Source organism: Gopherus evgoodei, chromosome 4 (assembly GCF_007399415.2).
Source record: "Gopherus evgoodei ecotype Sinaloan lineage chromosome 4, rGopEvg1_v1.p, whole genome shotgun sequence".
Classification (NCBI taxonomy): domain Eukaryota; kingdom Metazoa; phylum Chordata; order Testudines; family Testudinidae; genus Gopherus; species Gopherus evgoodei.
In genome coordinates, this window is record NC_044325.1 from 154,642,457 (window position 1) to 154,668,915 (window position 26,459).

Below are 26,459 nucleotides of genomic sequence, written 5' to 3' on the forward strand. Positions count from 1 at the left end.
GCCTTTTGTCACGGAGTGTGGGGGAGTCCGGCCCTGCACCCCTCTTCCTGGGACCCACAGTGACTCTCAGCCAGCCAGTAAAACAGAAGGTTTATTGGACAACAGGAACACAGGCTACAGCAGAGCTTGCAGGCACAGTCAGAACCCCTCCACCGAGTCCTTCTGGGCTTTCAGGGTGCTTGGATCCTAGCTAGGATACCCTGAATTCCACCCACACAGCCCCAAGCCCAAACTCAAACTGCTTCCCTCCTGCCACTCCCTTCCTTTGTTCCCCTTCCCGGGCAAAGGTGTTGACCTTTCCCCTCCCTTACCTAGCTCAGGTTACAGGCCCTGGCATCTTCCATCCCCTAAAGTCCTCCCCTGCTCTCCCACTCCTCACACAGACAGTCCCTACTGCATCACATCTCTCCCCCCTTCGAGTCTGAACTGAGCGGGGTCACTCTGCCCAGTGACCTGGGGAAGTTCAGGGTCCCCTCTCCGGGACAACGCATCCGCTGTCAGGTTGGCACTTCCCTTCACATGGACCACGTCCATGTCATAGTCCTGCAGGAGCAGGCTCCACCTCAGGAGCTTGGCGTTGGTTCCTTTCATCTGGTGCAGCCAGGTCAGGGGAGAGTGGTCGGTGTACACGGTGAAGTGTCGCCCAAAGAGATATGGCTCTAGTTTCTTAAGGGCCCACACCATGGCCAGGCATTCCTTCTCGATGGCCGCGTAGCTTTGTTCCCGGGGTAGCAGCTTCTTACTCAGGTACACGATGGGGTGTCTCTCCCCCTTTTCATCCTCCTGCATTAACACTGCCCCCAGTCCCGTGTCTGAGGCATCAGTGAACACCATAAAGGGTTTGTCAAAATCGGGGTTTGCCAGAACTGGGCCACTAACCAGAGCCTCCTTCAGCGCCCGGAAAGCCTCCTGGCACTGCTCAGTCCAGATCACCTTGTCTGGCTTCCCCTTTTTGCACAGTTCAGTGATGGGGCCGGCTATGGCACTAAAGTGGGGCACGAACCTTCGATAGTACCCCGCCATCCCAATAAAGGCCTGGACCTGCTTTTTGGTTTGGGGAGCAGGCCAGTCTCTGATCACCTCCACCTTGGCTGGTTCCGGCTTCAGGCAGCCGCTCCCCACCCGATGGCCCAGGTAAGATACTTCAGCCATCCCCACCTTGCACTTCTCAGCCTTTACTGTTAACCCAGCCTTTCGGAGTCGGTCTAGGACTTGTTTAACCTGGGACATGTGGTCCTCCCAGGTCTGGCTGAAGACGCAGATGTCGTCAATATACACCACGGCAAAACTCTCCATCCCCCTCAGTAGCTGATCCACCAGGCGCTGGAAGGTGGCCGGCGCTCCCTTGAGGCCGAAGGGCAGGGTCAGAAACTCATAGAGCCCCAGAGGGGTGATAAAGGCCGATTTCAGCCTGGCATCTGCGTCCAGCGGCACTTGCCAGTAGCCTTTGGTAAGATCCATAGTGGTGAGGTACCGAGCACCTCCCAGCTTGTCTAGGAGCTCGTCAGGCCTGGGCATAGGGTAGGCATCAGATACGGTGATGGCATTGAGCTTTCGATAGTCCACACAGAACCGGATTGACCCATCCTTCTTGGGGACTAGCACCACTGGCGAGGCCCAAGGGCTGGAAGACGGCTGGATCACCCCCAAAGCCAGCATGTCCCTGACCTCTCTTTCAAGATCCTGGGCAGTTTTACCAGTGACCCGAAAAGGGGAGCATCTTATAGGGGCATGTGACCCGGTCTCCACCCTGTGGACAGTCAAATTAGTGCATCCAGGCTGGTTGGAAAACAGCTGTCGGTACAGATGCAGCACCCCTCTGATCTCAGCGTGCTGGCCTGGGGTCAGTTGCTCAGAGAGGGGAATCGCCTCCAGGGGGGAACCAGCTTTTGTCTCAGGGAACAGATCCACTAAGGGGTCATCTCCCTGCCCCTCCCAATGTCCACACACGGCCAACACCACATTCCCCCTGTCATAGTATGGTTTCATCATGTTCACATGGTACACCCGACGGTGATGTGCCCGGTTTGACAGCTCCACCACATAGTTTACCTCATTCAGTTGCTTGATAACCTTGAAGGGCCCTTCCCAGGCGGCCTGGAGTTTGTTTCTCCTCACGGGGATGAGAACCATCACCTGATCCCCGGTGGCGAAGGCACAGGCTCGTGCTGTGCGGTCATACCAGACCTTCTGCCTCCTCTGGGCTCGGGCCAGATTCTCCCTGGCCAGGCCCATGAGCTCGGCCAGTCTTTCCCGGAAGGCCAGGACATACTCCACCACTGACTCTCCCTCGGGAGCGGCCTTCCCCTCCCATTCGTCCCTCATCAGGTCTAGGGGCCCCCTCACCCGCCTTCCATACAACAGTTCGAAAGGTGAAAACCCGGTAGATTCCTGGGGTACCTCCCTGTACGCAAACAGCAGGTGAGGTAAGTACTTGTCCCAATCTTGCGGATGCTGGTTCATAAATGTTTTTAGCATCATCTTCAGCATCCCGTTGAACCTTTCTACCAGCCCGTTGGACTGGGGGTGATATACTGAGGCCCAGTTGTGCTGGACCCCACATTTCTGCCATAAGGCCCGGAGCAGGGCCGACATGAAGTTGGACCCCTGGTCCGTTAAGACCTCCTTGGGGAACCCCACCCGGCTGAAAATTGTCAGCAGCGCATCTGCCACTGTGTCTGCTTCGATAGAGGACAAGGCCACCGCCTCGGGGTAGCGAGTGGCAAAATCCACCACCACCAGGATGTATTTCTTCCCTGACAGGGTCGTCTTGCTGAGGGGTCCCACTATGTCCATGGCCACCTTCTGGAAAGGTTCTTCTATGATGGGTAAAGGCCTCAAAGCCGCTTTCCCCTTGTCCCGGGCCTTCCCCACCCTCTGGCAGGGGTCACAGGATTGGCAGTACTGTCGGACATGGGTAAAGACCCCAGGCCAGTAAAAGTTCTGTAGCAGCCTCTGCCTGGTGCGCCGGATTCCCTGGTGCCCTGCGAGAGGGATGTCATGGGCCAGGTACAGCAGCTTGTGACGAAACTTCTGGGGAACCACCAGCTGCCTCCTGATCCCCCATGACTCTACTTCCCCTGGGGGAGCCCATTCTCGGTACAGGAACCCCTTCTCCCACAGGAACCTCTCCTTGCAACCTCTCCTCATGGTCTGTACCGAACTAAGGTCAGCCCGGTCCCTGTGCTTCCGCAAGGAGGGATCTTTCTGCAACTCGGCCTGGAACTCAGCAGCTGGGACAGGAATGGGGACCGGCTCTCTCTTGCGGGCTGGGTCTGAGGCCGCAGCCTCTCTGCACCGTGCCCCTGGGCGTTCCCCGCTCCCTGGGTTAGGGTCCTGCACCTCAGATCGAGTACCTTCCCCGTTGTCGGGGAGCAGTGCCATTTGCCGACTCTGACTACGAGTCACGACCAGGGCACTCTGGGTGTTACTAGGCCAGTCCTCAAGGTCCCCTCCCATTAACACGTCAGTGGGCAAATATTGGTGTACCCCCACATCCTTGGGGCCCTCCTTGGCCCCCCATTTCAGGTGTACCCTTGCCACGGGTACCTTGAATGGGGTCCCGCCACGCCCATCAGGGTCAGGTAGGTGTCGGGCACCATCCGATCTGAGGCCACCACCTTGGGCCGGGCCAGAGTCACCTCTGCGCCCGTGTCCCAGTACCCAGTGACCTTCCTCCCATCCACTTCCAGGGAAACAATGCACTCCTTCCGGAGGGGCAGCCCCGCGCCCACCTGGTAAACCAAAAACCCGGAACCTGGAGCATCCACAGGTGGTATGTTGCCAACCCTCCTTTCCTGGGAATGTAGCCCCTCCTCCGATTGGGTTTTTACCCAGTCCACCCTCTGCGGGTTGGGTCTGCTTGGTCTGTCCCTGAGCTTGGGGCACTGGGCCCGTATGTGACCTCGTTGGCCACAGCGATAGCAGCCCATATCTCGTGGGTCCCCTTGAGTGGGTCGGAGGGACCTGCCGCTGGATGTTCCCCTTTTGGGGGGGTTCTCCATAGGCCCCCTTTGGGAGGTCCCATGATGACTCTCTCTCTGCGTTGAGGCAGGCCTGCTCCTCCGAGACGCCTCCCTGCCATCCCCTGCCCGACTGTCCACAAATTGGTCGGCGAGCTGGCCTGCATGCTGCGGGTTCTCCGGCTTCTGGTCCATCAACCACAGCCTCAGGTCGGACGGGCACTGCTCGTACAGGTGTTCCAGTATGAATAGGTCAAGCAGGTCCTCTTTAGTTTGGGCCCCAGCTGTCCACTTGTGGGCATAACCCTGCGCCCGGTTGACCAGTTGTAGGTATGTGACCTCACGGGTTTTACGCTGGCTCCGGAACTTTTTCCGGTACATCTCAGGAGTCAGCCCAAACTCGCGGAGCAGGGCCTGTTTGAACAGTTCGCAGTCCCCTGCCTCCGCCCCTTTCAGTCGGCTGTACACCTCCACAGCTGTGGGGTCCAGTAAGGGGGTGAGAACTGCGATCCTGTCTGCAGGGTCAACCCTGTGCAGCTCGCAGGCATTCTCAAAGGCCGTCAGGAAGGTATCTATGTCCTCCCCCTCCTTACGCCGGGGCAGCAAGTGCTTATCAAAGCTCTTTGTAGGCTTGGGTCCCCCCTCACTCACCGCAGCCGGGGCCTCACTGCTCCTCAGCTGGGCCAGGTCCAGCTCATGTTTACGCTGTTTCTCCTTCTCCTCCCGCTCATGTTTACACTGGTTCTCCTTCTCCTCCCACTCACGCTGGCGCTGGTTCTCCTCATGTTTACGCTGTTTCGCCTTCTCCTCCAGCTCTCGCCTCTTTAACTCGAGCTCTTCCCATCTCAGCTCCCTTTCATATTCCAGCCGCCTCCGCTCCACGGATGCCAAGCGTTGCTGGGAGGATCCCCTGCTGGGGGGTGAGCTTCGCCGGGAGGCTCCCCTGCAGGCCGGGGGTGTCACGGTGCCCTCGGTATACACTGGGCTCCTCCCCGCCCTTCCCCTACGCCTAGGAAGGGGGGGTCTCGGGAAGCCCTCGTCTGCCGGCTGACCACTCCCAGCGGGGACAGACACTGGTGCCTGCGCTGCATCTGCCCGGCTGCTTCCCTCAGAGACAGGGCTCCGTTCATTCAACCGATCTTCCTCCTCCAGCCGGGCAATCAGCTGGTCCTTGCTGAGCCTCCCTGGGTGCAGCCCCCTCTGCTTGCATAGCTCCACCAGGTCACACTTGCGCCGCTTGGCATACATCTTCCTGCTGGCCACTCACAGGCCGGGGCGCTCGCCGCTCCCCACGGTTTCCAGGGGGACCCCTAGTGCACCAGCCCTTCGTGAGGTCACCACCTCTTTGCCAGGGTCGAGGTGCCGACTCCTTCGCCCCTGGGACCGCTCGCTGCAATCCCCCGGGGGACCCTGTTACTGCAAAGTCCTTCTCACTGGGCACACACTCCCAGGGGTTAGTCACCCCTTCGTTTTACTGCTCCCCAGTCACTTACTGCAGGAAGCGCCGTCCACGGGGTGCAGTATATCCCAATTCTGCCACCAGTTGTCACGGAGTGTGGGGGAGTCCGGCCCTGCACCCCTCTTCCTGGGACCCACAGTGACTCTCAGCCAGCCAGTAAAACAGAAGGTTTATTGGACAACAGGAACACAGGCTACAGCAGAGCTTGCAGGCACAGTCAGGACCCCTCCACCGAGTCCTTCTGGGCTTTCAGGGTGCTTGGATCCTAGCTAGGATACCCTGAATTCCGCCCACACAGCCCCAAGCCCAAACTCAAACTGCTTCCCTCCTGCCACTCCCTTCCTTTGTTCCCCTTCCCGGGCAAAGGTGTTGACATTTCCCCTCCCTTACCTAGCTCAGGTTACAGGCCCTGGCATCTTCCATCCCCTAAAGTCCTCCCCTGCTCTCCCACTCCCCACACAGACAGTCCCTACTGCATCACACCTTTATTTCCCTTTTTAGAGATAAGCACTATATGTGCTCTTTTCCAGTCTTCTGGAATCTCTCTTCTCTTCCAGGACTTTTCAAAAATAATAACTAATGGCTCAGATATCTCCTAGGCCAGTTCCTTGGGTATTCTAGGATGCATTTCATCAGGTCCTGGTGACTTGAAAACATCTAACTTATCCAAGTAACTTTTAACTTCATCTTTCCTTATTTTAATGAGTGTTCATGTCTCAAATTGAATGTAGCTTCTTTAGAAGGGCAAGTAGCATCACTGTATTAATCGAGGTGAATCTGAGCATCTCTTCACCAGAACTCAGAGTAGCAGCCGTGTTAGTCTGTATCCACAAAAAGAAGAGGAGTACTTATGGCACCTTAGAGACTAACAAATTTATTTCAGCATAAGTTTTCATGGGCTACAGCTCAGTTCTTCGGATGCACAGAATGGAATACACATTCCATTTACATTGCACTTAACATATACATTGCATTAACAGATACTCATAGTGAGCACATGCCTACATGTTCCAGAGAACATAATGCAAAATTATTACTGGTAGTAGTATTCCAGCATTGCCTAGTGGACTCAACTGAAACTGGGACTCCATATGCTTGGTGTTGCACAAACATAGTAAAAGACCGTACCTGCCCTGAAGAGATTACAGTCTAAAATGGCAAAACATGGGAGGGAAGCAGAGGTCCAGAGAAAGGAAGTGACTGACCCAAATTCATAATATAACAGAACCAAGACTACTACCCCATGACTTCAGAGCAGGAGTCCAGGGCTATCGCTGGGTAATACTGCTCCAGTGCTACTGGGACTACAATAATGACCACAAATAATCTATCTGAAATTAGGTATAAAACTGACCAAAGAACTGGAAAAATTTCCACTTTTCACTAAGCCTTAAATGTTGGAAGCATTCACATCAAAGTAGAATGGTAAGATGTAGCCTGATTTAGGGTGTACTAATAACATTAATGTAAGCTATCGATTTAATTCTATTTTAATTTCATTAATATTATTATTAATAATTGGTTATTAGTTTACCAATCTGTTTGATCAGAAGATAAAAGTTCTTGTCCCGAATCAGACTCCATAGAATTTACAAAGGACCCTCGGGGTATGAAAGGAAGCTCACAGATATAGCTGTAAAGACTTTTTATTAAAATCAATGAAATAGGAAGTAAACAGTAAAATAATCAGAGTTAAAAAGTTACAATTGCATTACTGCTATTCAAAAAATACATATGGTAATATAATATTCTACGCTACACAGCTTTGCTTAATATACTCATACTCTTCCTTGATAACCTGGTGATAAGAGACACAGGCCCAGCCTTGCGGTAGGGGTTTCTCAATTCTTCAATGAGAGATGCAGTGCTTAGAAGAAACTAATGCTCAGAGCTATCAAAACTAACTTAGGGTTTACTTGACTAACTTAAACTTAAACAGAAAACCTAATAAACGAGGTAAGAATAAAAGTTTAGGGAAACCAAACTTTGCTAGTTCCCCTCAAACTTAGAAAGTTTCATTCCACACATCCCATTTTTCATTTCACCCCTAACGTTGTTTTTCTGCTCCATAATTTTCTCATGGCATTTTTAACCTCCTCATTGCGTAAGGTATAAATCAAGGGATTCAGCAGAGGGGTGATAATGGTGTAGAACACCGTGACCATCTTATCCTCGGAGAAGGTGGTGGAAGGTCTTAAATACATGAAGATTAATGGCCCGAAAAATATAATCACTACAGCAACATGGGAGGTACAGGTGGAAAGAGCTTTCCGACGACCTTCGGAGGAGCGAGTTCTCAAGGAGACTAAGATGATGACATAGGACACAACCAGCACAACAAAACAGATCAGGGAAATCATCCCGCTATTGACAATGACCATGACGCCAACAAGATAAGTGTCAGTGCAGGCCAGTTTCAGCAAAGGGTGCACATCACAGAAATAGTGGTCAATCTTGTTGGGCCCACAGAAGGGTAACTGGATGATCAGAAATGTCTGAGCTATGGAATGCAGAAAGCCACCCACCCATGAAGCCATCACAAGGGAGCCGCAAACACACCCGGTCATGATGGTTGTGTAATGGAGGGGTTTGCAGATCGCAATGTAACGATCGTACGCCATCACTGTGAGGAGGAAGATTTCAGTGCACCCGAAGAAATGGACCACAAACAGCTGTGCTATGCAGCCGTCAAAGGAGATGGTTTTCCTCTCCACAAAGAAGTCCGCAATCAGTTTTGGGGCAGTGACAGAGGAAAAGCACATGTCTACAAAGGACAGGTAGCTGAGGAAGAAATACATGGGAGACTTCAGATATTGGCTGTTCTTTACAGTGACAATAATTAGAAGGTTTCCCAGCACAGTAGCGATATAGAGGAGTACAAAGAACACAAAACACACAGGCTGTAACATTTCATTGTGGCAAAGTCCCAAAAGGATGAATTCAGTCACATTCTGTGTGGGCTCCATGGACTCAGTTTAAACAACAGGTATATGGAATACTGCTAATCCACCTGCCATGACACAAAAGAAGGAGAGGAACAATCAACAGATATTGACCGGTGATGAGATAAATGTCAAGATGCATTGACTAAAGTCGTAGACTTTGTCCAAAAATGAAAATGAGCGCTATGTAACTCAAGGAACTAGAGGAAATTGGCTTGAGTTGCATATTGCCGTAAACAGTAAATACTCAAAATTATTAGAGTGGAAACTCTGAAGCCAATTCATTCTTTTTTTCCCCCATGGTGAATCATCAAAGACTTTAAATGGAAGTGAAAAATTTAATCTTAACTACGCTTTGCAATCAGCCCTTCCATCACACTCATTCTATTTTATTCGTACTGCATTGTTAAACACCTTCAGAAATCAATTTTTTCAAGCAAGGATAGCCATATCTCTTACCTTTGCATCTGAGCACATAAATCCTCAAAAAAGTTTTTATTTATACATGCAAACATGAAACTGAGTTATCTTGTTCAGTAACCAATGTTTGAAAACTGCTCTGATTATTTTGATCACAAAATTATTTCACAACATTTACATTTAGTTGAAATGCCATTTTTAACTGGAAAAAATGGTTTCTGTGGAGAATTTTGACCAGCTTTACACAAAACCCCAATTTCAACTAGAACTGAAACACTAATTTATCAGCAGGACTCATGGATAAACTTTAGATTATTAAAGCTCCTCCAAAAATGCAAAGTAGCCATAAACACTGTTTGATTGACCAGTTAACTCCAACACCAGAGTGGTGGAAATCAGCTGAAACCTACTAGTGAACTTGCCCTTTTGTGTGTTACCATTTGATGTGAGGTGACTGGAATTAAATTTTCTGTGTTTAAACAAAAGTATTTACGTGCTGTCATAAGCAGGAATGGATTAATTATGATGTGGGGATGGTCATGGCTTACAGACTAGCATCTAATAAACCTTTTTCATACATTTCAAAAATAAAATTAGAATAATATGAAGATTTTTCAAGAGGGAAACTTGCAATGAAGATTTTAGAGTCATTTATCGTATTTTAGGTGAATTAGTTGAAGACTGATTGATGGAGTGGGGAATTAGATTGGAATGAATCCTAATAAGTTCTTTCTTTTTTTTTTTTTTTTAACATTGGTAAAGCTAAGTAGGAAAAGAACAGCATGAAATACTCAGCCTTGCTGGAAAATTCACATGGGTTGTATTTGCAGATCTCAAAACTTACCTGGATGGTGATGGGTTTTATTTTTTCCTGCTTCTAAGCTGCTCCCGCAGCAAAGGTGTTCCGGTCTGAACAACAGTAAGCAGTTGATGAGGGCGATTTACAAGGTCATCAGTTACTCCCTGTGATATTAATTTTCTGCTTTGTAAATTTCATCTTAACACCTTTACAAGCCCTGTGTTAGGATGTCCTTTGCTGTCTGTCAATTCTGCCAAGGCCAAAGAAGCGAACTAGAGAAGTGGTTTGCTCAAGGCAGACCTCAGGAATCTTTTCTCATCAACCACTCTCCCAACTCACAAAGCCTCAGGTCTAAGATCGTCCCCATCCCTCGCTCTGCAAAATCTAAGACCCAACAAAATCTTTGGGAAAAATTGTCTCTCTCCTTGCTGTGAAGTCACAGCAGAAATATTTAAAATAAACATGTAATGGCAGTGCGTCATTGCCTGGTTAATGAGCTCCCAGGGGCTTTTCAAGGCTTCTTCGCTGGAAATAGTTTTGAAGAAGCACTCCCCTCGACAACTTTAAATATGTCTTTGAAGCAAACTTTCAAAGCTCTCCTGAGAGTTAGTCCCTTTCATTCTTTTCAAACTCCATCTTTCAATATGACATGCTCCCTCATCTGCCTTCTCCTATTTTCACCAAGTGATGGCCTTAGAGATCTTGCTAGTATCTGGTTCCTTCTACTTGTGTCCCCTACATAAGAAGAGGGCACAGGAAATCCTGGGTCAACTTCCTCATTTCACTCTTATGCTTAGAAAGTGGACCTCGAGAACTTGGGCAAAAGGCAACAAGCTCTGTGGACCTGCTGTGTGTGAACAGCCATTGGATCAGGCCTTAACCGAAGAGAACTCATGCCCAACAAAATCAATGGAAAAATGCCAAGTTGATTTCAGTGGCTTTTGCATCACCCCTTAATCACTTCTATATGGGACTGAAGAATGCTTGGATTTCTCTTCTACGTGATGATGTGACTCAGCTGTGACAGGACCCGGGCTTGTAACAAGACCGAGGCAATGGGATTTCACTCCAGCATCAGTTCTCAGAGACACCCTGGCTGCACAGGATGACGGGAGTTCTGAGAAAATGCCTGGTGATGTGGCCACTGCAGCTCCCATTCCAGGATATTATCTTCTATTCCACCCTATGCTTAGTCTGGGGTGCCACTGCTGTGGAAAGTGAGGGAAGTCTAGGAGCATGACTGGTGCTGGGACCTCCCATCTCATACAGGCACTTGATACCATTCACAGTGAAAGTGTAACTCACTAGTGAACGCGTGTCTCCGACCTTCCTATGCGCCTAGGTGCTGAAGCTGTTGCTCTTTAATTCAAGCTGTACCAACTCCTGCCTTTACCTCCGGAGATCCCCAGTTAAATCCTTGGTGTGTTGGGTGTCACAGATGGAGGCTGCTACACAAACAGGAGTGAGACCAGGGAATCAAGGATATAGAAGATGTTTGTACTTTGTATGGCTTTTCAAAATCTGTACATAGGGGCAGGAGGGAAGAGAATATGGCTCGATACCCTCCCTTCTACTTTTGCAGCCATAGACAAACAGGTCAATCATAAGAGACGAGTTAGTTATTCCCTGTGGCAACACAACGTTGTGTCATGAAACCACAATTGCAATGATATGGCCAGATCAAGCAACCATATGAGACACTCAAACTATCTCATTGACATAGCATTCATTGAGAATTTATCCCCATTTTTGCTGAGCAAATGATCCATACAAGCAATATTGATTTTCTTTGACCATATTTGTAGCTCTTAAGCATACATGACAATGCTCAGATGGGTAATTTTCACTTCTGAGTTGTTCACAAACTGTTTGCTCGGACTTTTCTCTCTCTCTATTGAATTTGGCAGCACCGAGCCTTCAGGCATCCCCATACTGCTCCTAGGTCTCATGATCCATGCCTTGGTGGGGGTCTCTGTGTGCTAGCTCTGTGCCACCAGAGAGTGGCTGCAACAAATGGAAGAGGAGAGCACAGAATCCACACATCCAAGATGATGGGGAAGGTGAAGGAATCTGATGCCCCTCCTGCTGAATAGACACAAGGCTCAGAGTGCCCTTTGTGGCATCCCTAAGTGAGTAACCCACCCAAACCCTATTTCTGCCAACTTAGCATGAGCTAAAAGCCAACAAGTTGGGAAGTTACAGCAGAAACATTTAGAGTGAATCATATAGTGGTAGCTTGACATTGCCTTGGGTAATGTGTTCCCAGAGGCATTTCATGGTGATTCCATTGGAGGTCACAGTGAAGAGGCAGCTACGCCATATTGCTTTGGATCCATCTTTCAGGCAAACGTTTGGTGCCTTTTGACAGTTAAACCCAGATTTTTAGGCATTTCTCCTCTCAGTATAACAAGAGCTAAGGGACTTAGCTACACTGCCTTTTCAAAATTGACAGCTTCTAAGCAGCCTAAGTCAGACTGAGACTTAGGCTTCTAAGTGTCTAAATCGCTTTTGAAAATGGGATTCAGCAATCTAAGTCACTCAGGCCTTGTGATATGGAGCAGAACAACATCTAAATACCTTCACAAATTTGGTCTTTCGTCCTTTTAGTTGTTCTGTGTCTCACACTTACAATTAGAGGTTTTACCAACAGATTGTGCTATAGGTTTGAGGCCTTTCTATTGCAAACGTGATTCATATCTGGTTCATTCCATTGACACCTTTCTACATAACAAGACATTGCAGGAACTCCTGTGTCAAAGTCTTCAGTTGTCTCCTAATGCTCAGGAAGAGGGATCTTGAGAAGTGTAGCAATGGAGACTTAGCCTTCTAGGAAATGTTGGGTGTGAACAGCTATCGCTTCTAAATAGAATCGTGTAAATAGATTTCTCAGTTCACCGGAAATTCCAAAGAGAAATTGTGTGTGGGAGAGGAACTGTTCTGGGTTGAACCAAAATGAAAATTTTGGTAAATTGAAAAGTTTTTAAAAAAGTTCATTTTGGGTCAAATGAAATATTTTGTTAGACCATTAATGAAACATGTTGATTTGGTTTTGTGCAATTTTTAATATTTTTTTTAATTTTTTTAAATAAAAGTAAAGGAAATGTTAAAACAAAAAGTCATTTTGAACCAAAAAAACTAAAAGATTGTTTTAGAAAAATCAAAACAAAATATTTATTTTTTTTTGAAACTTTTAAAAAGTTTCCCTTCCCCTTACCAAAACAATTCAGTGAAATCAACAAGTTTGCTTAAATCTGCATTTTGCTGGTAAAAAACTTTCAATTTTTAAAAAGTCAGCTCACTCTACTCCTAAGCAATCACTTAAAGAAGAGATTTAACAATATTCCGATTTCTGTTCTACGTGCTCATGCAGTAAAGTTACAGGCGTCAGTCATAACAGTGCAAGGACCCATGGAAGGAATGATTCAGAAAGCTTTGCAGCAGAGACATTATAACAATATCAAACAGTGAGGGCTCTGGGGAAGTGCATGCCCAAAGGGGTCCTGACACATTTTGTCACAAGATGCTGTTTACATGCCACTCCATGACTGCTCTGGGCCTACAGCTGGAGTGGGAACTCTAGCACCACCAGTGGTGCTGTGTTCTTACGGTGAAAGCCAGTGACAGGTTCCCATTGATTTCACTGGAACCTGGATCAAAGGCCACAAAGATTTAGGAGGTGGCTGCCCTTGCTCATTTCGGCAAGAGATGTATTGGGAGTGGGGATAAACACCCACAACCTCCCTTACCAACTGACGGAACCAGTCCTGCATTGATCCATAATGAGAGACTTGTGATGTTAGCCTATCTGTAATGACACAAAACCGAGAATCTGACATCTCTCTCAGTGCAGGCACATGGCAAAGTCAACTTATTCCTTTAAAACAGTAGTCACTGGGAATTAGACTCAGTTTTGCTTAACAACTCATTTGTCAAATGAACCTGATTCCCTTTGAATGAATTTGGTATTTATTAGAATTTGGACAGTAGTTGGGCCAAATGATGTTCCTTTATGCATTGTTCACAAATCGCTCATCTTAACTATTCCATCTTTGCTATTTGTTCTTTTGGGAGACAGGACACCTAAGCCATACGATATACTTCCTACTTCCCATTTGAAGGGATGAACAAAGAACTTTTTCATCTGGAGACTAATGAAAGATGGAAAAGTGCTCTTTCTGGGACCAATTTTCAGAAGAATTTGCAATAATATCTGTGAAAAGGTTGGGGTTTGCAAACACTTTCCTAAACATACCAGTGGTCACCTAAAAGCTGAAACCACACAAAACAAAGAACAGAACTCAATGGATCAGAGTGACCCAAAGTGCTTGCTTTGGTTGTGGATATAGTCATCAATCCATTTTTTTGTTTTGCTTTGTTTTAACTATTAGACCAGGCATAGGAGCTGGGCTAATGTGAGTGAAGCAAATCAGTGTCTGGAATTCTTTTGTTCCAAGTTTACTTCAGCATCTGGAGACTCCTCTAACTCTTATTGTGCATGGCATATTCTCACTTTGTAGCTAAGTAATTGAGTGTAACAGTATAATTTAGTTTGCAACTTGCGTCATTACAGAACTTTTGTTTTCCAAAGAAGTTTTAATTATGCCCACTGGACCTACACTAAGTATCTCCGGATGTTACCGTTGTATCCCTGTGTTGGTGTTTATCTGAGATAAGAATAAGATTATAAAAAAAAAAGTTATCATTAGATCCGAGTCCTACTTCAAAAATTACTGAGTTACCAACAATCAAAGGACATTCTTAATGCAACCTGCAACCTCCAGGATTTTCAAGCTCTGCTGGATTGTAAAAATAAAATATGGAGATTCCATCTTTTGCAATGATTTCTGCTGACAATGCAGGAACACAGCTGCACTTGACTATGAATCAAGCATTTGGCCCATTGTTCCATAAGTGCTCTGTACGATTTGGTATATTTTAGCAAGGCCGTAGAGTACAGAAAATCCTTACGTGCATTCAAAAGCTTTTTGTTTAGTTTTCTGTCCGACAATGTCATATCGATTTAAATGATTTTTTTCATGAAATCATATCTACTTCAGTGCAAATTCCCATAAAAAGAAATCAGAAAACTTAATTTCAGAAAAATAATTCAAACTTGTTGTTTTAAAATGTTTTCTACTTTATTTTCATATTTACCATACTTTTATTATTTTCATAGTAGTAGTGCACAATTGTTAAGTTATGTCCTAATGGGACATCTCATGTCAGATTATAATAACATGATAGTCAACATTGTCATAGAATCATAGGACTGGAAGGATCCTGGAGAGGTAATCAGGTCCAGTCAGGACCGGCGCTAGAGTTTTTCACGCCCTAGGTGCACGGTCATTTCGCCGACCCCGCACGCCGCTCCTGCAGCTCCGGTGAAGCTGCCACAGCCATTTCTGCGGAGGGTCCGTTGGTCCGCAGCTCCGGTGGAGCTGTCGCAGCCATGCCTGTGGCAGCTCCACCGGAACCGCGGACCAACAGACCCTCTGCAGGCACGATTGCGGCAGGTCCACCAGAGCTGCCTGCTGCCCCGCCCCTGGCAAAATGCCACTCCCCGAAAATCCTGGCACCCTAGGCAATTGCCTAGTTGGCCTCAATGGAAGCGCCGGCCCTGGGTCCAGTCCCCTGCACTCATGGCAGGCCCAGCACCATCTAAAACATCCCTTACAGGTGTTTGTCTAACCTGCTCTTAAAAATCTCCGATCATGGAATATCCACAACCTCCTTAGGCAATTTATTCCAGTGCCGATCCACCCTGACAGTTAGGAATTTTTTCCTAATAGTCAACCTAAACCGCCCTTGCTGCTATTTAAGCCGATTGCTTGTCCTATCCTCAGAGACTGAGAATAATTTTTCTCCCTCCTTCTTGTAACAACCTTTTAGATACTTGAAAACTGTTCTCATGTCCCCTCTCAGTCTTCTCTTTTGCAGACTAAACAAACTCAATTCTTTCAATCTGCCCTCATAGCTCATGTTTTCTAGACCTTTAATAATTTTTTGTTGCTCTTCTCTGGACTCCCTGCAATTTAGCCACATCCTTCCTGAAATGTGGCACCCACAACTGGACACAGTACTCCAATTGAAGCCTAATCAGTGCAGAGTATAACAAAAGAATTACTTCTGGTGTCTTGTTTCCAGTACTCCTGCTAATACATTCCAGAAGGATGTTTGCTTTTATTGCAAAAGCTTTACACTGTTGACTCATATTTAACTTGTGGTCTGCTATGACCCCGGATCCCTTTCTGCAGTACTCCTTCCAAGGCAGTCATTTCCCATTCTGTATGTGTTCAACTGATTGTTGCTTCCTAAGTGGAGCACTTTGCATTTGTCCTTCTTGAATTTCATCCTATTTACTTCAGAACACTTCTCCAGTTTCTCCAGATCATTTTGAATTTTCATCCTATCCTCCAAGGCACTTGCAACCCCTCCCAGCTTGGTATCATCCATAAACTTTATAAGTGCACTCTCTATGCCATTATCTAAATGGTTGATGAAGACATTGAATAAAATGGTCCCAGAACTGATCCCTGCAGGACCCCACTCATTCTGCCCTTCCGCCATGACTATGAACCATTGATAAATACCCTGTGGGAGCAGTTTTCCAACCAGTTATGCATCCACTTTATAGTAGCTCCTTCTAGATTGTATTTGCCTAGTTTCTTAATTAGAAGGTCATGCAAGACTGTATCACAAGCCTTACTAAAGTCGAGCTATACCACACCTAACACATTCCCCCTATCCACAAGGCTCGTTACCCTGTCAAAAAGGCTATCAGGTTGGTTTGACATGATTTCTTCTTGACAAATCCATGCTGACTATCACTTATCACCTTATAAACTTCTAAATATTGATTCCCTAATTATTTCCTCCATTATCTTAGCTGGTACAGAAGTGAAGCTGACTAGTCTGTAATTGCCTGGGTTGCCTTTATTTCCCTTTTTAGAGATAAGCACTATATGTGCTCTTTTCCAGTCTTCTGGAATCTCTCTTGTCTTCCAGGACTTTTCAAAAATAATAACTAATGGCTCAGATATCTCCTAGGCCAGTTCCTTGGGTATTCTAGGATGCATTTCATCAGGTCCTGGTGACTTGAAAACATCTAACTTGTCCAAGTAACTTTTAACTTCATCTTTCCTTATTTTAATGAGTGTTCATGTCTCAAATTGAATGTAGCTTCTTTAGAAGGGCAAGTAGCATCACTGTATTAATCGAGGTGAATCTGAGCATCTCTTCACCAGAACTCAGAGTAGCAGCCGTGTTAGTCTGTATCCACAAAAAGAAGAGGAGTACTTATGGCACCTTAGAGACTAACAAATTTATTTCAGCATAAGCTTTCATGGGCTACAGCTCACTTCTTCGGATGCACAGAATGGAATACACATTCCATTTACATTGCACTTAACATATACATTGCATTAACAGATACTCATAGTGAGCACATGCCTACATGTTCCAGAGAACATAATGCAAAATTATTACTGGTAGTAGTATTCCAGCATTGCCTAGTGGACTCAACTGAAACTGGGACTCCATATGCTTGGTGTTGCACAAACATAGTAAAAGACCGTACCTGCCCTGAAGAGATTACAGTCTAAAATGGCAAAACATGGGAGGGAAGCAGAGGTCCAGAGAAAGGAAGTGACTGACCCAAATTCATAATATAACAGAACCAAGACTACTACCCCATGACTTCAGAGCAGGAGTCCAGGGCTATCGCTGGGTAATACTGCTCCAGTGCTACTGGGACTACAATAATGACCACAAATAATCTATCTGAAATTAGGTATAAAACTGACCAAAGAACTGGAAAAATTTCCACTTTTCACTAAGCCTTAAATGTTGGAAGCATTCACATCAAAGTAGAATGGTAAGATGTAGCCTGATTTAGGGTGTACTAATAACATTAATGTAAGCTATCGATTTAATTCTATTTTAATTTCATTAATATTATTATTAATAATTGGTTATTAGTTTACCAATCTGTTTGATCAGAAGATAAAAGTTCTTGTCCCGAATCAGACTCCATAGAATTTACAAAGGACCCTCGGGGTATGAAAGGAAGCTCACAGATATAGCTGTAAAGACTTTTTATTAAAATCAATGAAATAGGAAGTAAACAGTAAAATAATCAGAGTTAAAAAGTTACAATTGCATTACTGCTATTCAAAAAATACATATGGTAATATAATATTCTATGCTACACAGCTTTGCTTAATATACTCATACTCTTCCTTGATAACCTGGTGATAAGAGACACAGGCCCAGCCTTGCGGTAGGGGTTTCTCAATTCTTCAATGAGAGATGCAGTGCTTAGAAGAAACTAATGCTCAGAGCTATCAAAACTAACTTAGGGTTTACTTGACTAACTTAAACTTAAACAGAAAACCTAATAAACGAGGTAAGAATAAAAGTTTAGGGAAACCAAACTTTGCTAGTTCCCCTCAAACTTAGAAAGTTTCATTCCACACATCCCATTTTTCATTTCACCCCTAACGTTATTTTTCTGCTCCATAATTTTCTCATGGCATTTTTAACCTCCTCATTGCGTAAGGTATAAATCAAAGGATTCAGCAGAGGGGTGATAATGGTGTAGAACACCGTGACCATCTTATCCTCGGAGAAGGTGGTGGAAGGTCTTAAATACATGAAGATTAATGGCCCGAAAAATATAATCACTACAGCAACATGGGAGGTACAGGTGGAAAGAGCTTTCCGACGACCTTCGGAAGAGCGAGTTCTCAAGGAGACTAAGATGATGACATAGGACACAACCAGCACAACAAAACAGATCAGGGAAATCATCCCGCTATTGACAATGACCATGACGCCAACAAGATAAGTGTCAGTGCAGGCCAGTTTCAGCAAAGGGTGCACATCACAGAAATAGTGGTCAATCTTGTTGGGCCCACAGAAGGGTAACTGGATGGTCAGAAGAGTCTGAACTATGGAATGCACAAAGCCACCCACCCATGAAGCCATCACAAGGGAACCACAAACACACCCGGTCATGATGCTTGTGTAATGGAGGGGTTTGCAGATCGCAATGTAACGATCGTACGCCATCACTGTGAGGAGGAAGATTTCAGTGCACCCGATGAAATGGACCATAAACAGCTGTGCTATGCAGCCGTCAAAGGAGATGGTTTTCCTCTCCACAAAGAAGTCCGCAATCAGTTTTGGGGCAGTGACAGAGGAAAAGCACATGTCTACAAAGGACAGGTAGCTGAGGAAGAAATACATGGGAGACTTCAGATATTGGCTGTTCTTTACAGTGACAATAATTAGAAGGTTTCCCAGCACAGTAGCGATATAGAGGAGTACAAAGAACACAAAACACACAGGCTGTAACATTTCATTGTGGCAAAGTCCCAAAAGGATGAATTCAGTCACATTCTGTGTGGGCTCCATGGACTCAGTTTAAACAACAGGTATATGGAATACTGCTAATCCACCTGCCATGACACAAAAGAAGGAGAGGAACAATCAACAGATATTGACCGGTGATGAGATAAATGTCAAGATGCATTGACTAAAGTCGTAGACTTTGTCCAAAAATGAAAATGAGCGCTATGTAACTCAAGGAACTAGAGGAAATTCGCTTGAGTTGCATATTGCCGTAAACAGTAAATACTCAAAATTATTAGAGTGGAAACTCTGAAGCCAATTCATTCTTTTTTTCCCCCATGGTGAATCATCAAAGACTTTAACTGGAAGTGAAAAATTTAATCTTAACTACGCTTTGCAATCAGCCCTTCCATCACACTCGTTCTATTTTATTCGTACTGCATTGTTAAACACCTTCAGAAATCAATTTTTTCAAGCAAGGATAGCCATATCTCTTACCTTTGCATCTGAGCACATAAATCCTCAAAAAAGTTTTTATTTATACATGCAAACATGAAACTGAGTTATCTTGTTCAGTAACCAATGTTTGAAAACTGCTCTGATTATTTTGATCACAAAATTATTTCACAACATTTACATTTAGTTGAAATGCCATTTTTAACTGGAAAAAATGGTTTCTGTGGAGAATTTTGACCAGCTTTACACAAAACCCCAATTTCAACTAGAACTGAAACGCTAATTTATCAGCAGGACTCATGGATAAACTTTAGATTATTAAAGCTCCTCCAAAAATGCAAAGTAGCCATAAACACTGTTTGATTGACCAGTTAACTCCGACACCAGAGTGGTGGAAATCAGCTGAAACCTACTAGTGAACTTGCCCTTTTGTGTGTTACCATTTGATGTGAAGTGACTGGAATTAAATTTTCTGTGTTTAAACAAAAGTATTTACGTGCTGTCATAAGCAGGAATGGATTAATTATGATGTGGGGATGGTCATGGCTTACAGACTAGCATCTAATAAACCTTTTTCATACATTTCAAAAATAAAATTAGAATAATATGAAGATTTTTCAAGAGGGAAACTTGCAATGAAGATTTTAGAGTCATTTATCGTATTTTAGGTGAATTAGTTGAAGACTGATTGATGGAGTGGGGAATTAGATTGGAATGAATCCTAATAAGTTCTTTCTTTTTTTTTTTTTTTAACATTGGTAAAGCTAAGTAGGAAAAGAACAGCATGAAATACTCAGCCTTGCTGGAAAATTCACATGGGTTGTATTTGCAGATCTCAAAACTTACCTGGATGGTGATGGGTTTTATTTTTTCCTGCTTCTAAGCTGCTCCCGCAGCAAAGGTGTTCCGGTCTGAACAACAGTAAGCAGTTGATGAGGGCGATTTACAAGGTCATCAGTTACTCCCTGTGATATTAATTTTCTGCTTTGTAAATTTCATCTTAACACCTTTACAAGCCCTGTGTTAGGATGTCCTTTGCTGTCTGTCAATTCTGCCAAGGCCAAAGAAGCGAACTAGAGAAGTGGTTTGCTCAAGGCAGACCTCAGGAATCTTTTCTCATCAACCACTCTCCCAACTCACAAAGCCTCAGGTCTAAGATCGTCCCCATCCCTCGCTCTGCAAAATCTAAGACCCAACAAAATCTTTGGGAAAAATTGTCTCTCTCCTTGCTGTGAAGTCACAGCAGAAATATTTAAAATAAATATGTAATGGCAGTGCGTCATTGCCTGGTTAATGAGCTCCCAGTGGCTTTTCAAGGCTTCTTCGCTGGAAATAGTTTTGAAGAAGCACTCCCCTCGACAACTTTAAATATGTCTTTGAAGCAAACTTTCAAAGCTCTCCTGAGAGTTAGTCCCTTTCATTCTTTTCAAACTCCATCTTTCAATATGACATGCTCCCTCATCTGCCTTCTCCTATTTTCACCAAGTGATGGCCTTAGAGATCTTGCTAGTATCTGGTTCCTTCTACTTGTGTCCCCTACATAAGAAGAGGGCACAGGAAATCCTGGGTCAACTTCCTCATTTCACTCCTATGCTTAGAAAGTGGACCTCGAGAACTTGGGCAAAAGGCAACAAGCTCTGTGGACCTGCTGTGTGTGAACAGCCATTGGATCAGGCCTTAACCGAAGAGAACTCATGCCCAACAAAATCAATGGAAAAATGCCAAGTTGATTTCAGTGGCTTTTGCATCACCCCTTAATCACTTCTATATGGGACTGAAGAATGCTTGGATTTCTCTTCTACGTGATGATGTGACTCAGCTGTGACAGGACCCGGGCTTGTAACAAGACCGAGGCAATGGGATTTCACTCCAGCATCAGTTCTCAGAGACACCCTGGCTGCACAGGATGACGGGAGTTCTGAGAAAATGCCTGGTGATGTGGCCACTGCAGCTCCCATTCCAGGATATTATCTTCTATTCCACCCTATGCTTAGTCTGGGGTGCCACTGCTGTGGAAAGTGAGGGAAGTCTAGGAGCATGACTGGTGTTGGGACCTCCCAGCTCATACAGGCACTTGATACCATTCACAGTGAAAGTGTAACTCACTAGTGAACGCGTGTCTCCGACCTTCCTATGCGCCTAAGTGCTGAAGCTGTTGCTCTTTAATTCAAGCTGTACCAACTCCTGCCTTTACCTCCGGAGATCCCCAGTTAAATCCTTGGTGTGTTGGGTGTCACAGATGGAGGCTGCTACACAAACAGGAGTGAGACCAGGGAATCAAGGATATAGAAGATGTTTGTACTTTGTATGGCTTTTCAAAATCTGTACATAGGGGCAGGAGGGAAGAGAATATGGCTCGATACCCTCCCTTCTACTTTTGCAGCCATAGACAAACAGGTCAATCATAAGAGACGAGTTAGTTATTCCCTGTGGCAACACAACGTTGTGTCATGAAACCACAATTGCAATGATATGGCCAGATCAAGCAACCATATGAGACACTCAAACTATCTCATTGACATAGCATTCATTGAGAATTTATCCCCATTTTTGCTGAGCAAATGATCCATACAAGCAATATTGATTTTCTTTGACCATATTTGTAGCTCTTAAGCATACATGACAATGCTCAGATGGGTAATTTTCACTTCTGAGTTGTTCACAAACTGTTTGCTCGGACTTTTCTCTCTCTCTATTGAATTTGGCAGCACCGAGCCTTCAGGCATCCCCATACTGCTCCTAGGTCTCATGATCCATGCCTTGGTGGGGGTCTCTGTGTGCTAGCTCTGTGCCACCAGAGAGTGGCTGCAACAAATGGAAGAGGAGAGCACAGAATCCACACATCCAAGATGATGGGGAAGGTGAAGGAATCTGATGCCCCTCCTGCTGAATAGACACAAGGCTCAGAGTGCCCTTTGTGGCATCCCTAAGTGAGTAACCCACCCAAACCCTATTTCTGCCAACTTAGCATGAGCTAAAAGCCAACAAGTTGGGAAGTTACAGCAGAAACATTTAGAGTGAATCATATAGTGGTAGCTTGACATTGCCTTGGGTAATGTGTTCCCAGAGGCATTTCATGGTGATTCCATTGGAATTCACAGTGAAGAGGCAGCTACGCCATATTGCTTTGGATCCATCTTTCAGGCAAACGTTTGGTGCCTTTTGACAGTTAAACCCAGATTTTTAGGCATTTCTCCTCTCAGTATAACAAGAGCTAAGGGACTTAGCTACACTGCCTTTTCAAAATTGACAGCTTCTAAGCAGCCTAAGTCAGACTGAGACTTAGGCTTCTAAGTGTCTAAATCGCTTTTGAAAATGGGATTCAGCAATCTAAGTCACTCAGGCCTTGTGATATGGAGCAAAACAACATCTAAACACCTTCACAAATTTGGTCTTTCGTCCTTTTAGTTGTTCTGTGTCTCACACTTACAATTAGAGGTTTTACCAACAGATTGTGCTATAGGTTTGAGGCCTTTCTATTGCAAACGTGATTCATATCTGGTTCATTCCATTGACACCTTTCTACATAACAAGACATTGCAGGAACTCCTGTGTCAAAGTCTTCAGTTGTCTCCTAATGCTCAGGAAGAGGGATCTTGAGAAGTGTAGCAATGGAGACTTAGCCCTCTAGGAAATGTTGGGTGTGAACAGCTATCGCTTCTAAATAGAATCGTGTAAATAGATTTCTCAGTTCACTGGAAATTCCAAAGAGAAATTGTGTGTGGGAGAGGAACTGTTCTGGGTTGAACCAAAACTGAAAATTTTGGTAAATTGAAAAGTTTTAAAAAAAGTTTATTTTGGGTCAAATGAAATATTTTGTTGGACCATTAATGAAACATGTTGATTTGGTTTTGTGCAATTTTTAATATTTTTTTTAATTTTTTTAAATAAAAGTAAAGGAAATGTTAAAACAAAAAGTCATTTTGAACCAAAAAAACTAAAAGATTGTTTTAGAAAAATCAAAACAAAATATTTATTTTTTTTTGAAACTTTTAAAAAGTTTCCCTTCCCCTTACCAAAACAATTCAGTGAAATCAACAAGTTTACTTAAATCTGCATTTTGCTGGTAAAAAACTTTCAATTTTAAAAAGTCAGCTCACTCTACTCCTAAGCAATCACTTAAAGAAGAGATTTAACATATTCCGATTTCTGTTCTACGTGCTCATGCAGTAAAGTTACAGGCGTCAGTCATAACAGTGCAAGGACCCATGGAAGGAATGATTCAGAAAGCTTTGCAGCAGAGACATTATAACAATATCAAGCAGTGAGGGCTCTGGGGAAGTGCATGCCCAAAGGGGTCCTGACACATTTTGTCACAAGATGCTGTTTACATGCCACTCCATGACTGCTCTGGGCCTACAGCTGGAGTGGGAACTCTAGCACCACCAGTGGTGCTGTGTTCTTACGGTGAAAGCCAGTGACAGGTTCCCATTGATTTCACTGGAACCTGGATCAAAGGCCACAAAGATTTAGGAGGTGGCTGCCCTTGCTCATTTCGGCAAGAGATGTATTGGGAGTGGGGATAAACACCCACAACCTCCCTTACCAACTGACGGAACCAGTCCTGCATTGATCCATAATGAGAGACTTGTGATGTTAGCCTATCTGTAATGACACAAAACCGAGAATCTGACATCTCTCTCAGTGCAGGCACATGGCAAAGTCAACTTATTCCTTTAAAACAGTAGTCACTGGGAATTAGACTCAGTTTTGCTTAACAACTCATTTGTCAAATGAACCTGATTCCCTTTGAATGAATTTGGTATTTATTAGAATTTGGACAGTAGTTGGGCCAAATGATGTTCCTTTATGCATTGTTCACAAATCGCTCATCTTAACTATTCCATCTTTGCTATTTGTTCTTTTGGGAGACAGGACACCTAAGCCATACGATATACTTCCTACTTCCCATTTGAAGGGATGAACAAAGAACTTTTTCATCTGGAGACTAATGAAAGATGGAAAAGTGCTCTTTCTGGGACCAATTTTCAGAAGAATTTGCAATAATATCTGTGAAAAGGTTGGGGTTTGCAAACACTTTCCTAAACATACCAGTGGTCACCTAAAGCTGAAACCACACAAAACAAAGAACAGAACTCAATGGATCAGAGTGACCCAAAGTGCTTGCTTTGGTTGTGGATATAGTCATCAATCCATTTTTTTGTTTTGCTTTGTTTTAACTATTAGACCAGGCATAGGAGCTAGGCTAATGTGAGTGAAGCAAACCAGTGTCTGGAATTCTTTTGTTCCAAGCTTACTTCAGCATCTGGAGACTCCTCTAACTCTTATTGTGCATGGCATATTCTCACTTTGTAGCTAAGTAATTGAGTGTAACAGTATAATTTAGTTTGCAACTTGCGTCATTACAGAACTTTTGTTTTCCAAAGAAGTTTTAATTATGCCCACTGGACCTACACTAAGTATCTCCGGATGTTACCGTTGTATCCCTGTGTTGGTGTTTATCTGAGATAAGAATAAGATTATAAAAAAAAAAAGTTATCATTAGATCCGAGTCCTACTTCAAAAATTACTGAGTTACCAACAATCAAAGGACATTCTTAATGCAACCTGCAACCTCCAGGATTTTCAAGCTCTGCTGGATTGTAAAAATAAAATATGGAGATTCCATCTTTTGCAATGATTTCTTCTGACAATGCTGGAACACAGCTGCACTTGACTATGAATCAAGCATTTGGCCCATTGTTCCATAAGTGCTCTGTACGATTTGGTATATTTTAGCAAGGCCGTAGAGTACAGAAAATCCTTACGTGCATTCAAAGCTTTTTGTTTAGTTTTCTGTCCGACAATGTCATATCGATTTAAATGATTTTTTTCATGAAATCATATCTACTTCAGTGCAAATTCCCATAAAAAGAATCAGAAAACTTAATTTCAGAAAAATAATTCAAACTTGTTGTTTTAAAATGTTTTCTACTTTATTTTCATATTTACCATACTTTATTATTTTCATAGTAGTAGTGCACAATTGTTAAGTTATGTCCTAATGGGACATCTCATGTCAGATTATAATAACATGATAGTCAACATTGTCATAGAATCATAGGACTGGAAGGATCCTGGAGAGGTAATCAGGTCCAGTCAGGACCGGCGCTAGAGTTTTTCACGCCCTAGGTGCACGGTCATTTCGCCGACCCCGCACGCCGCTCCTGCAGCTCCGGTGAAGCTGCCACAGCCATTTCTGCGGAGGGTCCGTTGGTCCGCAGCTCCGGTGGAGCTGTCGCAGCCATGCCTGTGGCAGCTCCACCGGACCCGGCGGACCAACAGACCCTCTGCAGGCACGATTGCGGCAGGTCCACCAGAGCTGCCTGCTGCCCCGCCCCTGGCAAAATGCCACTCCCCCCCCGAAAATCCTGGCACCCTAGGCAATTGCCTAGTTGGCCTCAATGGAAGCGCCGGCCCTGGGTCCAGTCCCCTGCACTCATGGCAGGCCCAGCACCATCTAAAACATCCCTTACAGGTGTTTGTCTAACCTGCTCTTAAAAATCTCCGATCATGGAATATCCACACCTCCTTAGGCAATTTATTCCAGTGCCGATCCACCCTGACAGTTAGGAATTTTTTCCTAATAGTCAACCTAAACCGCCCTTGCTGCTATTTAAGCCGATTGCTTGTCCTATCCTCAGAGACTGAGAATAATTTTTTCTCCCTCCTTCTTGTAACAACCTTTTAGATACTTGAAAACTGTTCTCATGTCCCCTCTCAGTCTTCTCTTTTGCAGACTAAACAAACTCAATTCTTTCAATCTGCCCTCATAGCTCATGTTTTCTAGACCTTTAATAATTTTTTTGTTGCTCTTCTCTGGACTCCCTGCAATTTAGCCACATCCTTCCTGAAATGTGGCACCCACAACTGGACACAGTACTCCAATTGAAGCCTAATCAGTGCAGAGTATAACAAAAGAATTACTTCTGGTGTCTTGTTTCCAGTACTCCTGCTAATACATTCCAGAAGGATGTTTGCTTTTATTGCAAAGCTTTACACTGTTGACTCATATTTAACTTGTGGTCTGCTATGACCCCGGATCCCTTTCTGCAGTACTCCTTCCAAGG

At 44.6% G+C, this 26,459-nt stretch overlaps 2 protein-coding genes across 4 annotated transcripts; both read right to left on the minus strand.

The window, feature by feature from the left end:
* Positions 1-7,457: 7,457 nt before the first annotated feature.
* Positions 7,458-11,187, minus strand: LOC115651652 (olfactory receptor 4S2-like). Of its 2 annotated transcripts, XM_030562747.1 has the most exons (2): positions 11,173-11,187; positions 7,458-8,372 (listed from the first exon to the last, which is right to left on the minus strand). In XM_030562747.1, exons 1-2 carry the CDS (start codon positions 11,185-11,187, stop codon positions 7,458-7,460), a joined length of 930 nt encoding a protein of 309 aa, XP_030418607.1. The 2 variants fall into 2 exon arrangements, with proteins under 2 accessions (XP_030418607.1, XP_030418605.1); XM_030562745.1 differs by lacking the exon at positions 11,173-11,187 and having other exon boundaries at positions 7,458-8,415.
* Positions 11,188-18,050: 6,863 nt separating this feature from the next.
* Positions 18,051-21,795, minus strand: LOC115651653 (olfactory receptor 4S2-like). Of its 2 annotated transcripts, XM_030562749.1 has the most exons (2): positions 21,781-21,795; positions 18,051-18,981 (listed from the first exon to the last, which is right to left on the minus strand). In XM_030562749.1, exons 1-2 carry the CDS (start codon positions 21,793-21,795, stop codon positions 18,067-18,069), a joined length of 930 nt encoding a protein of 309 aa, XP_030418609.1. In that variant the 3' UTR covers positions 18,051-18,066. The 2 variants fall into 2 exon arrangements, with proteins under 2 accessions (XP_030418609.1, XP_030418608.1); XM_030562748.1 differs by lacking the exon at positions 21,781-21,795 and having other exon boundaries at positions 18,051-19,024.
* Positions 21,796-26,459: the final 4,664 nt, after the last annotated feature.